The sequence below is a fragment of the Nymphalis io genome, chromosome 18, assembly GCF_905147045.1.
Source record: "Nymphalis io chromosome 18, ilAglIoxx1.1, whole genome shotgun sequence".
NCBI lineage: Eukaryota > Metazoa > Arthropoda > Insecta > Lepidoptera > Nymphalidae > Nymphalis > Nymphalis io.
Window position 1 is genome coordinate 1382525 of NC_065905.1, and position 15478 is coordinate 1398002.

The 15478-nt window shown below is 31.7% G+C and overlaps 1 protein-coding gene across 2 annotated transcripts in view; it reads right to left on the reverse strand.

The window, feature by feature from the left end:
- The window catches only part of LOC126775526 (nucleoporin 88), a 102085-nt gene extending 88496 nt beyond the window's left edge, over nucleotides 1-13589 (reverse strand). The window contains exons 1-3 of one of the 2 annotated variants that reach the window (XM_050497536.1): nucleotides 13551-13589; nucleotides 13043-13219; nucleotides 10972-11312 (exon numbers count right to left, since the gene is read on the reverse strand). In XM_050497536.1, coding sequence (XP_050353493.1) covers nucleotides 10972-11181 — 210 coding nt within the window. In that variant the 5' untranslated portion in view covers nucleotides 11182-11312; nucleotides 13043-13219; nucleotides 13551-13589. Of the gene's footprint in view, nucleotides 1-10971; nucleotides 11313-13042; nucleotides 13220-13321; nucleotides 13341-13550 lie in introns of those variants that run through there. The other variant, XM_050497537.1, reaches the window with a different exon arrangement.
- Between the last annotated feature and the right edge of the window lie 1889 nt (nucleotides 13590-15478).

Consider the following 15478-nt stretch of genomic DNA (forward strand, 5'->3'; position numbering starts at 1 on the left):
GTCATCGTTGATAACATTAACATACGAAAGAAGACACATCATTAACCAATCAACCGTTAAATTTTGAAAAGTAATACAAGAATAAAAATAAAGTATAAAAAATATAAAGAAAATTTCGTTTGTTTAAATTTGCAACTCATTTCAATAATGCTACCGATAATAATAAAACAATTGCAAAAGCCAGCCGTTTGACGTCTTAAAAAACTTTTCAAGGTAATTAAAACCGACATAGAAATAACTTTAGCTACCTTACATAACTCGTGCATATCAAGGGAAACTTCCATAAGAACATTCAAGAAACTCCCTTTTGCGATTCTAGCGCACGACTTCGAAAATTTTCGACTTCCGTCACAAAAAACAAAAAGAATCAGATTTCCGAGTGGGAGCCCTCCAGTTTCCTGTGAAGTGGCGTCATAATTATCCTTTAATGATTCGTTCGGAGCCTTCATCGGTGTGGCCCTGGTATTAATATTCCATGCATTGAATGAACGTTCACATTTAGAGCAATACTTATATTAATCGTTGCTCTTGACAATTACAAATAATTGTACTCAGACATAATTTGGAATGAAGGGGTAAATTTCTAAATTTTTAGACTATATATTTCAATCTATTTATATAGATTATAATTAAAATATATATTTTAAAATAATATGAAGTTAGATATTTTGATAGCCTCGCATTTTATATGAAACAACTTCTAGCTAGAAGGAAATTAAAAAATATAATATACCAAATCAAATTGTAGTTTAAGAAATGAATTCGAGGGCTTAAAAATTAAAAGATAATTTTATATGAAATACTATATATTGAAATACTTAGTCTTTAACAAGCAGTTATTTTCTAATGATTTCTCCTCCAGCATCCCAAGTCTGTACACAGCAAACGGAAGTGCGCTTTCGAGTCGATTGTTTCACGAGATTTTAATAACGGTGCAACGCAAAGAACAAGTCGACAACCCATTGTTGACTTCAAGATGCCATGGTTTCACTCCGAATAATTCCAATTTGATTTTATCAAGATTCATGGCCTTAGGCAGCGTCTGCTAGTCATCGTTATGGAAAATACACTAAGTTTTAATTGTGCCTCATTAACAATCTTATCTTAGATATCGTAAGAAAATTGTTTTAAATTTATAAAACTGAATTCTAATTTATTTAAACAATAACAAATATATATAATTAATGTATGTTAGAATAAATAAGTAATGGAACTGGCATAAATCCAAATTACTAAACTATTAAAATTCCTGGCATTAATGGGGACCCCTAACCTTTAGGATCATTTAGTCCCTTTGTCCTCTAACCTGAATCTTAGTTTACTGCCAATAAATAACGTCATTACCTGTTCAAGGGACACCGTAAAGCATCTTGAGGAACAATACGCAAATGTGGGATGCCGTTAAAGGTATATAAAGTGTACCACATATTAAACTATCATTCTTACGAGGGTTAATAATTTGATATTAAACTGCCTCACTTATAAACGATACTCAACGGCTGTTCGTTTAAACACTGATTTAGCTCTTTCTGACATTATTGATTTTATATTGGAAAGAAGAAGACACAACATTGTTTAACTAATCAGTCGTTAAACATTTTTAAGTATGGCCGCAAGTCTATATGAAATGAACTATAGTGTTTTATTACACTTAAAAAGATAGCGATAATTTATTTTATGTATATTGTTTTGGGTTTTAACCGTGATTATATCTTTCTTAACTTCATTCGTAATTTGGTCAGAGTTGTTAGTTAGAATAAATAAATAAAATGTAATGATTTACAAAACTGCTTATATTTAGATCATTAGTTATTTATCTTATTACTTGTCGTAGGTGGAGTCAATTTATGACAGTAGTATTTTTCAAATGTAATTAGCATTTAATAAGCACTGTTTTACTTGAAATACTCCAGAAAAAATGAACCTGAAGATATTCTATTCCAGAATCTCTGTTCCCTTGTTCATAAAATCGCATGTTTACATAACTTTTTGTAGTTACATATATCGAAGCGAGGGAAAACAATGACGATATCTCCCAATGAAACATATTTTTTTCTTCACAGGCAGCGGGGGCAATTATCCACATCTCGGACACAACAGCGCAGACGTCCTCGACTCACAATGGCTACCACTCGAGGTCTTGCTGTAACGAATCCACTACTCTACTACCTACTATCAACCAGTCCCTTTCGCGAAACTGGAGCGAGATTGTTTGTGCGACACCCCTACCAGTTAATGATGTATGGGAGGGGGGGCGTTCATTAAATGCTGTTTGTCGACGCCCTTTTTTTAAATTTCAGCCTCTTTTCTTGGAATATATTTTCTGTGAATGCTGTTGATTAGTATACGAAGTACTACACCCCAAAGGGCATGTTGCTCAAGGTAAATCTAATTATGTACCGTCTTGCTTATCAGGCAAGTAGCGTCTGTGATTTTTTACGCTAATGACTTGAATTACTTTCATTCAATACCTGTGATGTTATATTCACGACGTTTTCTTAATAAAAAGCAACGAAAGAGGCCTGAACGATCGAGATTGTATAGCTTTAAAAATATTTTTTTATCCTGTTATCAAAATAATATAAGGGCGACAACTACGACAACACTACACGGCTCTTATAGCCTGTATCCCATACAATTCATCACTCTCAATTGTTCGCCCCGACCCGTGCCCTGATCATTATTTAAAATATAGATGAGTGTTTTCTTTTCGATAATCGAGACCGTGATTGAGGGTTGAATACAATAGAGCCTTCTTTGAAAGCGTCGCCAGTAGCTTGGGGCCCGAAGGACCAGTCTCGCTTATTTGTATTAGTAAATTGAAGGTACACTGTCCACGCTATCGAGGTCTCCGTCATATCGCTTCACGTTCCCTCTCCGGTTACATTTTTAAAAGCGGTGGGCGGAATGGGGGATCAATTAAGCTGGTCTTTGTGAACATTCTATCGGCGCGCAATGAAAAGAGTTGTGATTTTCTTTGATATGCGGAGACGCGGTTTGCCGAGTGAGAAATCAAAGGGCGCCATCGTGATGCATGACGGGTTTTATTAAGATTTAATGCCGCCAACGACACTCGGAGGCGGGAAAAGAACGAGTCTCAAGTATTCGATGTACGTATTACATGACGCCATTTTGTTTTTGTATGTACAAGTGCAGACATTAAATTAGAGTGCTAAATTCTTAATGAGCTTAACTAAATAAATTTGTTATAATGTCTGTTTATTTAATATCACATTAACCTTTCAATTGTTGAATTTATTTCATGGTTTGAAATAATCCCACAAACATCAATGAAGGACAAAGTCCAATTCAAGTATATCTATTTAGCGTAATCCTAAGACTGTAAAACGCCTTTCTCAATCGCAGTACAGGTTTCATGAAAACGTTACTAGCACTATCTGCGATCATCGGCTTAACATGCTCAGTTAATGAACACCCGTGGGCTTACATATTCGCTAGCCGTACGGGCTATAGCGAGGGGGGTGGGAGGCACCCATCCCATCTTAGCTTTAAGCTGGTTCACACTCGCCGTCTAGATTTATGGATCGAAATAAATTGCTTGAGAAAAATGTTGACGAAGATTATTGGGATAAAAGAATTTCTAATAAGATGCGCTAATTTGACATCAACACAAATTTGAATACATGTTATCATATTTTGCTGACGTACTTACGTAATTTACCAACGTTAAAAGTTAGATACGTTAATATAATAATTTGAATATAATGATGGCTTCAAATAAGTAATTTTATAAAACTATTATTTTTTGGCGAAATTGGAAATTTACTAGTTTTCGAACACAACATCTTTCGATGTGTTTTTTATCATTTCGCTATAAAATTCTACAAATTATTTTACCATAATTTTAGTTTCTCACGTATGGATATAATGTTTCAAGTACTAAATCTCTTGTAATCTTCGCTAGCCGTTAAGACCAAGGAGAACCATGTACATGTACTCAAGGCTTTAAGGAAACCTGTTAAGTATCCACGCTTGCTAAGTAATTTATCCATCTATCGGCGAATACCCTGGGCACCTACTAATAACTTATGACGTCAGCAATGTGTAGTTAATACGGGCAGTTCCTTACAAGTTGGGGTAATATATTGTCTTGGAGATAATTGTTTCTCTTCGCGTATTATTATTACGGCGATTGTTTTATAATGATATAAAAGGCTCAATTTTCACGTAATAAACTTCGTATTCAATACATTTGGTAAAACAATTTTTTTATAGAAGACAAGCTCAAAAACAAAAGCTAACATAGCTTTTGTTAAAAGCTTTTTTACTGTTCAGGTCAATAGTTAAGTATTTCATAATTAATTAAAAATATATTTATTTAAATAACATCAAGCTAGATACCAAAACTCACTCGTTCAATATGACTTAATCCATCCAAAATACACTTTACAAAACCCATCGAAACTATTAACCGTATTTGATTAAATCACTAAAGTACACCTCACACCATACTATCGAGACATTATTAATTAAAATCCTCAAGGAAGCCCGCACCTGTCCCAAGGCGTAGCAATCGGGTTAGACAAAGAAAGGACCAATTCGCCTCGAGCTAGCAAATCCTTATGAGGGTAGTCCCTAATCCGGCCACGAAGGACCATGTATCGATACAAAATACATATATTTGTATTAAGAGCACGTACAAAAGCGTTTACATGATGCTAATCAGATAAGTGTCATTTGAAAACCACAAGTGATAGATAACGTGCAATATAATCATTGCAATGTGGTTTCGTAAACCAAGATAGTGTAGTGGTTGATTATAACTGAGGATTCAAACCCGAGTTACCAAATAATTTTTATTAACTTAATTTGCGTTTATAATTTATATATCGTAAAGAAACTTGCATGTGTGGAATGAAAATCTGCCACATGTGTATTGGTTTCAATGTCAACCCACATTGGATAAGCATGGTCGAACGAGCTATCAACCTTGTCCATAAAAATAAAAGTGTACTGGCCTAACTATGGGGCATTTACAGGCCGTTACTTTTACTTTATGATACTCTAATGCGATTATGATGAAATTATACATTATTTCAAATATGCATGAAAAACTTAACCACATTGTTAAAAAAAATTAACACATTTTATATTAGTAGAAAATAGAATAGGCTATGCTTTCCTAAAAATAATTGCTCATTAATTTACCAGACTAAATTACTGTTGGAGAGGTTTGTAGCACTCTATCTACATCCCCCAAATACCAAAACTAACTCACTCCTTCCAACTCGCCAATTCGCAACGCCACAATAAATAAGCCTACAATCGGAACAAATGGACAACCGGCAAATTAAACCCCACGGTGCTGCATTTCGATTCTCATACATCAGGCACATCGATCTAACACGTCTGAACAAAGGCCTTAGCGAAACGCTCGCTAACACGCGATCGTCTTACTTCCTACCGAAAAATTCAATATTCTAATTTGGATCCACGCACTTCGATCTTTAGGTTTAGAATCGATTGTAATATCTGTCAAAAGATATAGTGGTCAAATTAACACCGTTCTGTAATATTTGGATACTGGATCTAATTACATTACACATTTTTATTTTGTGTAATATGTTCTTTCGTCGTAAATTATCTATCAAAATTCAAGCTATCGATTAAGCAAAAAAAAACAATTTTACCGAAACACTTGTACTATGAATGAAACGATAAGATATTTTTTTCGTTTGAATATAATAATTATCGAAGGTATTTAATGTATTCGATAAGTTCGTCAGTGCCATGTTACATTTCGGTGTACACTAAGGTCCGCCTTAATGCGGCCCGACCGAAAACAAAACAATCCGATGCTCACCTCCTCGCGTCCGGTTCCGTACAGTAAATTTACATTCCCCACCATCTATCCCAGAAGTCCATCCGGACTGGCAATAAAACGATCTTAAGGAACGGAGAAAACGTCTTAGCGCTCTTTGTTAAGGGAGGGCGGCGATCACTCGTTTCCGCTTTAATGATGTTAAGAGTTTAGACGCTGGTATTATTTGAGGATTATTTGGGACTGATATAGAAGCATGCTTATGAAGTCTGAGTTAGCTGTTTTCGTTTATAGAACTGTTTATTGTTACAGCAAAAAACATTATTATGTGATAATAAATATTTAAAAAGTATTAAATTAGAGAAAAAATACGGTTGTCACGTAACTTTTTAACACCTGAAATTGAAAATAATAAGATATATTAAATGTATTTATATTATCTAATGAGAATCGCCATTACCCTTATAATTATACCAAAATCTGAATGGGTCGTCCTTAAGATATACGCTGAAGGGAACTCTTCGTCCGCATGTTTATAGGTTGATGCTATCTCGTAATTGTGACAATATTTGGTTTAGGCTCTTAAGGAGTCAAGGTAAATTGTGGAGCCATGAAGGCATGAACTTTAGCAGAAATCGGCTCTCTGATGGAGGCAATTTAGGTTAAATGACACGGAGTTATTTAGAGATATGGTCGTATATGTTTAGACGAGTAAGTAGCTCGGGTAGAGATACCTTCCCAGTTTTAAATGAATGTGCAAAAATATAAAGGAAATACATAAGATAAGATTTTTCTACTAAAAAAAAATACCCCATGAGCAATTATTACTAGATATAATATTTCCTAAATAATGGCATCTAATACGTACTGACGAATGTAGTTACGGTGAGTTTCCTCTGAAATAGTTGGCAATTTCTGCATTTCGAGTTGTAATTCTTCAGAAAGTCACCAACGATTACATGTTATAAATCTTTGTGGTTGTCATAAAGTTATTAAAAAAACCATAGGTTGAAACCGTACTATTTGTCAATCTTGTTTTTGTAGTAATCAAATAAATAAAATATATTAATAAAACAGCTCTAAACTAGTATAAACTGTGCGCCCGCAGTTACGATACGTACGATACAAACACAAATTAAAAAGTAAGTGTTGTAATCCAAATATTGAGTGTCTCTGTGTGTATAGATGTGTCTTTGGATCATTGTATGCGTAGTGTCATTTAATTAATTTGTCGACGGTTAACATTTTATCTACTTTTAATATCTATAGGACTCAAATGTCAATACTAAAACATAAGATTAACAGAAGGATATTATACCTACAAACAAATATACATATTTATAGTACGGAAATGTGAGCATTAAAATATAATTTATATTTTCCAAAGAACAAGGTACAAATTTACCAATTAAGAAACATACATTTGAAGAAAACCCGATATCGTCATAATGGCAAACGTTGAAAAGTTAAAGTTGAGATTAACAATTGGGTTGGGCAAGAGGTTATATCGAGGCAAAGGGCAGCTGCGCGACGATAAATCTTTCTGGAATCACCTTAGTAAGAAATAAAAGGTGTGTACTTACTTTGCCAATAATAAAGTTTAAAAAAAATTAAAAAATAAAGCTTATTACTCGGTACAATATTGTATAGGTGATAAAATACCGAGGAATTACAATATATTAAGATAAATATGTAATAATTGCATTTTATTCAACTAACACATATATATGTATAAATAAATAAATATATATATATTTATTTATTTAATAACATATATATGTGTTAGTTGAATATATATATATTGAGTTTTTTGTTGGTTCTTCTGGGCAAAATCTAAATTCAAAATCGGCGGTGAAATGACGTTACAAAAGTGCTTGTAAGAGTATACATGAATTATGCAGCAATTCCAGTGATTCCCTAAATCTTCGTTCAAGTACTGGTCACTATAAATCGCCCTATGAGAAGTAGTGATTTAATCGGTAACCTCAGAGTCCCTCAGGAAACCTATTAAATCGTATGGTCAGAGGGTAATTAATTCGGCGGTAACGTTCCAAGTGAGATTAATGGCGGGCGCAGAAATTGACCTCTTTCCAATGTCCATTGTAACGTGTTCATTGTTTTGTTTTGTTGCGTGATTAGGGTAGAGTACTTCTGGACTTATATTGTTAGTTCCTATTCATTTTCTATAGAGCCGAGATGGCCTAGTGGTTTTCTAACCACCACTAGTGATTTCCTAACGTGAATCTTAATCGAAGACTGCTGATTAAAATCCAGGCTTAGTTCAATACATTCTCGGGGACGAACATGCGTCAGGTGGGTCTGATGAAAAGCAATCCTCATTGAATCAGCGTATTTAGACCAAGCATGAAAAAAAAGTGCCAACGAAACGAAATATCTATCTAACCTATAAACTTTAACGTACAAAGTTAATTACATACCGAAAACAATACTTACGTGTGGATGACTATTTTCAACACATGCCAGCATAATCTGAACCCTATTTAATATGATTGATCATATAGATCTGAGCTCAACTTACATTGGAAATATCTAAATTTCTGAAACTGTCCATTTTTTAACTTTGTTTGTTCTTATAAACTTCATCATCGTCATCATTTTACAGACTATTATTTATATACAGCTAAATTTTCAGACAATTCAACTGAACAGTTATTTTATAGCATTTTTATTGGTAAAATGTTCGACGTGATTCTTTAAATTGACATAACTTTATTGTTTATGAACCAATTGAAACAAAACAAGCTACATTTTAATATATTTAATAATATATATATAGATATATATATATATATATATATATATATATCTATATCTATATATATATATATATATCTATTCTATATATATATATATATATATATTATTAAATATTTAATTATATATAATATTTATTTATTTATTTATTTAATAACACATATATGTGTTAGTCGAATATATATTTATATATATATTTAGTTTCTTGCCGGTTTACATTTTAAGTAAAGATAGCCACAATACATTAGTGAAAACCGCACCCAAATTCGTTAAACCGTTTCTAAGATTAGTGTGCACAAACGCACAGATAAACAGACAAAAAAATTTAACAATCATTTGATTTGGGTTCTGTTGCGTAATACCTCCGATAATAGTTTTACTTAAATATCTTCCATTTATCTATGATATCTATGACCAGTTAAATTTTTATTGTATGTACAGATTTTATTATATTTTTTAATATTAGCTGCTTACTGAAAAAAAATACTAAGCTAATATATATGGGCGTGTTTCGGAGAAGGTTTTAGTATTTTACTCTATAACTTCTTTTTTATACTAAAATGTTAAATACAATTTAGGATAAAAAAATAAGTTAGTTTCGTAGTCATCATTGTTCAGGTGAGGCGTGTCGGTTTTTTTAAACTTAACTGACGGTATTTTTGTTTTACCTACCTAATAAATTACATTTGGAATATTAATTTATTTTTGATTAATATTATATGTATACCAATTACACGTGTGAACATTAATATATACAGGCCTTGTTAAATAGTAAGTCATAGTATAGTTCATCGAATAATGTAAAACATTTGTAGAAATTACTAACATCCAAAATACAGGCCCGCCTTATTTAATTGCTAGTGGTTATCGAATAATGTAATACATCAGAAATTACTAAATAAGTTTAAACGTTTCAATAGTTAGTCTTTTGAAGTGACAAGCATGAATTTCACTTTCTAGTACTTTCATATTTTCCTACATTATTCCAATAAGCAATAGTTCATTAAATTGTTCCCGAGACTTGAGAAACTCAGCTTCACAATAAACTTATAAGATAAATGTAATCAATCTTAACTATTAAATGTATAAAAACAATTAAAACAAAGTTGTGAGTATGTTTCTTATTAGTTTAAAATAATATTTAACTTTTAATTGATAAATAATAATATAATATCCTGGGACATTATTCACACCAGGCAAATGAAGCAAAGCTCGTACTATGGAAACCAGACAACTGATATACTACATATACCACATTTCTTTTGTAAATACATACTTATATAGATAATTACACCCTAACTCAGGATGACTAGGCATGTTCATGCAAACAAATGTCTGTCCTTGGTGGGAATCGAACCTACAACCATTGGCGTGAAAGAAAAATATCTATCAATCACACCAACCGGCTCATCAAATGTTTTAGTTTAATTTTATTAAGAATAAACACCTGTAATAGTAGTAAACAAATATGTTGTTCCTAATATGTATTTTTAAGGGGGCAAATGAGCAAATGGGCCACCTTATGGTGAGTGGTCACCAAGGCCATAGACTAGCGCTGTAAGAAATATTATCATTCCTTACATTGTCAATACTAAGAATTGCCGTTTGGTGGTAGAATATATGAGAAAAAGTAGTACCTACGCAGATGGGCTTGCACAAAGTCTTTATATTTTTAAGAGCCTACTTGAATAAGCCATATTTTGAATTGAAGATGTATGTTTTAACTCAAAACTAACATTTAGATTCCAAACTTGAACATGTGAGCTATTATCAACAGTTGTCTAATGCAATCCTATTAAGTACAACCTAGTTTATATTAAAAATTGCTTATTATGCTATAAACACTTGAGGGCTTTATAGTCTCAATGGATTGCAATTCTTAACAGAAGAGTACAGCCAATCCAGGCAAGCACACTCCATTCTCATCATAAATAGATTAGAGGTAATGAAAAACTTTGCCAAGAAATTTTCAATTTAACATAGTAAACATATTACACAGTACTAAATGAGATTTGTTAAAACCGAACGCCACCTTCTGACAACTTCGACAAGTTTATTTTTGAAGATTTTTAGGATTCAAAGTATAGAAAATGCAAAAAAAGTATAACAGAGTAAATGAAAATGTTAATTTATATTTTATATGAAAATGTTAATTGTTTTGTAAATTAGTATCAATTTTTATAACTTTTTAATGTAGTTGGTCTAATAACTTGTACTACAAATACTGTTTGTACATATTGTCAAGTATTATTAATTCTAGTTTTTTTCTTAAAATATTATTAAATAAATAAAATAATTTACTATTAACGCTTAACGACGTGTTTCTGATAGTTAAACATTATGATAACATAACCTCAAACGAGTCATCGTTCATAACAAACAATCTAAAATAAAGTAAATATTTGATATTTTACCTGATATGTGATTTCTTCATCGTGATCCTCCAGACGTTTTAGGTTAACACAAAATAAACAGTTTTCTATAGAATTCCAAGCGTACAGAACATCGTCCTTAAGAGCAAACAAATTGCGCAATTTTTCACCACTATCTTCTTTCAAACTTTCTTTGAGGTCTTTAAATAATTGATGATTTGCTAATTTCGTATCGTAAAATCGACAATCCATTTTAAATTCAAATATTTTGGATTTGTTTTGATGTTTTTAACTGCCGGTTTGACATTTAATATTTTGACATTTAGTAGAATCGCGCTCAATTGCATTCCATTTACACAATTAAAGTTAGACAAATGCAAAACCTATAAATTATTTGAAGACAATTATTTAAAAATATCGTTATTAGTAATTTGTTAAGCAGTGGTTTTCTTTTATTTACGTAAAAAAATACTGTTGTATTCCAAATTAATTAAAAAAAAATGTAACTTATTACTTTGTCTAACTCGATTGAAACCGTTGAGTTGTAGTTGATTAAAACTGTATAGGTATCCATTCTCTATTCCAATGTTTTGAATGTCCACCAAGTTGTAATCGGAATTTTGGAATTTAAATTGAACTAGTTTAACTAGTTAAGTGGAAAGTGAAGTGTTGAATTATAAATAAAGGTAAATTAATCGAGAACTGTTTGTAGTGCGTAATACAGCAGAACTATTAACAAATGGCATGGAATATATAAAACTAAGGTATGTTTATCTTTACTTCTTTTTCGATTGAAATAAGGTATATATAAAAACATTATCCTTACTATTATCGGCATTTCTGTGAACGTAAAACTACATTGGTAAAAAAAGACGCGCGCTAATTTCAAACCGCCATTTTGTTTATCAAAAAGTAAAAGAGGTAATTAATTCATTATCGGCACGACTTGTAATTTATTGAATGTGTTATTTGATTTTTTAAGAGTAATAAGTACTCTTAAAAATAAAAATTGATGTTTTATTTTTATGTAGACCAATTCAAGAAAATTTGACTTCTGGATGCTAAGTCTATTATTAATTTTAATTAAAAATAACGACAACGGTTATTCATGTGGTTGCGACAATAGATTATGGTTCATTTGGTGTAATATTAATATAATACATATCATATATTATACTGGTGGTAGAGCTTGTTGCAAGCTCGTTTGGGTAGGTAACACCCACTCATCAGCTATTCTACCGCAAAACAGCAATACTTGGTATTGTTGTGTCCCTGCTTGAAGGGTGAGTGAGCCAGTGTAATTACAGGCACAATTGACATCTTAGTTCCCAAGGTTGGTGGCGCATTGGCGATGTAAGCGATGGATCAACATTTCTTACAATGCCAATGTCTATGAGCGTTGGTGACCACTTACCATCAGGTGGCCCATATGCTCGTCCGCCTTCCTATTCTATAAAAAAAAAATACAAAATATCGATATTATTGTTTTTTTCTGGAGAAACATTAAACAAATTAAATACGTAATTTTTATATACGTACTTGTCATTTTCATGCTACACTTAACAGTTACTAATTTCTCTTGTACGAATTTCGATACATTAGTTCCAATTCAATTATAAAATTTATCAAAATTCAAATATCAAATTTTACCAAATAGCGTAAACTTTTTTTTTAAAAATGCGGTCGTGCACATACTCCGTTGATCGTAAATGGTTAACATAGCCCATAGAAATGTTGCAAAATTTCACCCAAAAAATGCAGATTTGCTTACGATGGTGTCCATTCTTAATTCAGAATATTCAAAGCAAGGTGCACACTTTATTTCCTCACACATAATCCGGTGTGACGGCAACAAGCTAGCCACTCAACAATTAGATAAAACATAGTAACTTTATTTAATATCAATACCAAAAGGATATATTTAAAATTCAGAAATGTGACATATATGTGTGAATAAAAAAGGAATATATTCTCATTATATTTCATCTACGAATGTCAGATTAATGTTTTTTTTAAATTATATACAACAATATGAGACCGTTACTTAGGGCAACATCTATATCTGATATTCAACAAGCAATTGTGTAAGTAGGCTCGAATAAAATTATTATACCTACGTAGGTGGAAACTCTCGCGTATTTCACTCAGATTCCAAATGGTATCACGTAATTTCATCTCCCGGGCTTGCTTTCTTATAAATAAACCAAGATATAGGCAGCGATAAATTTTGTTTTCTGAGATTTGTGAGCGCCGCTTGTATAATTTAAATTCCTTGTTTTAAAGGTTCAGTCTGAAATCGGATGAATGCGTTATATTATATTGTTTGAATTATTATGTAACAAGAGTTTTAAATATTAATTATTCATTTCATTTATTTACGACGGATTTGTACATGAAAGTTTGAAAATACAAGTTTCGATATTCGTATGTCCTAGTAACTCTTTTTTTTTTGAAATTTTCGAAGTATTGTACCGACTTTGGATGCAACCGGGTTATGTGAGATTCTTGCCCACTAAAACCACTGCGAAGTTAGAAAAAATTGTGATCGTAATTAGTTTTTTTTTCTATATTCATTTTTCATAAAATTACAAATATTAATTATCTCAAAATTAATTTCTCACTCAAAATTAATTCTTCATTTGCTTTCCCAGTGTAAAAAAAATAATTAAAACAACCAAGTATTAAAAAAAAATGCGATATTTCTGCATGCTTAAAAAAATCAGCATTATCAGTATAGCCTATTACAATAAGTATAAAGATTAATAAACAGAACGAATTGAATTTATATAAGATCAAGTGTAGTCTACTATAAAACAATTACGGATTAGCAAAATCATGGCGTTTTTGAAAGTCGGCAAAGTGGATATCGAAATAAAAAAAAATGGGATGTTGTATTATTATTCACAGATAATATATTCATCATAAACTGTTTGAAGTGCATAATATAGCAGAGCTAATAGCAAATCGCATGGAATATGTAATGGTATCTAAGGTTTGCTTATCTTTACTCCTTCTTTGATTGAAATAGGCTTTTCTTAACGATCTTTGGTTCATCCGAATTCGATCTCAGTTCATAATCGACATAAAAGTTCCATCAAGATCGATACATTAGTTTTTGCGCGAATCTCGAGCAAGAGATCAATTGAAAGACTTAAAATAGTTTTACCAATTATTACTAATCTATAGTAGTATTATAATTGCCATAGTAACGCTGAGTATCTGATACGCGTTCAGGGCTAAGCCACTGAACACGCACGCTTGTAACCCAAGGAAGGCATAGGTTTTTATACTTAACACCTGCTCATTCACCGTAACACGCGGGTGAAGACGTGTGCGAAAACTAGTATCAATTAATTAAATTGCAATTACTTAACTAGCAACACTATCTGATCTATTTTTTTTTAAGAAATAAAAATTAATAATGCATAATTTAAAATTTTACGGAGTACGGTAAAAATCAATCCAATCTCCATTACAAAAAACAATACCCGCTAATGTTCAGATGTATAGATCTATAAACGAAATAAATATTGTTTGTTGGCATCATAAATAAGGCTGGAGACAGTCGGAGGGACACGCGTCACCTTTTGATACATTTCCGCTGTCGTTATTAATGACAAGTCATCGGTGCCGTCCCGGCGGGCTGTCGGCTTGAGGGTTGCCAGAACGAAAAAAAGCTACATCTTAGAAACAATTCCGAATATAAGGGAATATAATTCATTTTTAATTTATCAAGGATGTTAATAAGAAATAAGTTTCAAATTACTATATTTATTTTTACAAATGAAAAATTAACATATTAGTCTCGATCCAACTTACGAAGTGATGACACTATCTAATATATTAAGGGGTTTAGTAATTTTAAAGTTTGAAAATGTACAAAAATGTAAATGATATCTACAGTTAACCGACATTTTAATATTATTATTATAGATATAAATTATGTTGTAAGCAATTATGATAATACAAATACCAACTTTATTAATACTTTATCAATCATAAATAATATAAAGATATCCGGAGAGTGACTTTATAAAGTATACTTAATACTTAAAACGTCAGTCGTTCCTTGTTGCATTACTTATAATTCCGTGATAAATACTTTAATAACATAATAAAAAAAAATTCAACGTTCTTTTTCTATTTTTATTTAAATAAAAAAATATAAATTTGGTTTAATAGAGTGAATATTTATAATATATATATTTAAGAAATCTAATTTAAAATACATTCTGTTATAAAAATTTTAAACGAATGAACGTAAGTTTATTTTTCATGAGCGGATACAATTGAAAACAGCCAGCCCTTAGCATATCATACGTCGCGACCTGCCCAGCATAATAATAGATCGGGCCGGGGTGTTCCTCCCCGTAATATCATGTGAGAGACGCGCTGGTAAATTTATCAATAGCATTATATCGCGAAAACTGAGCACTCGCCTCGCCTTATATTTTATTCAACGTACGATGTTTTGACATCTATCTTAGAGGTGGTGCGGAAGCTTGTTATATGTTGAAAAATCGCTTCGATACAAAACAATCCGCGCGCT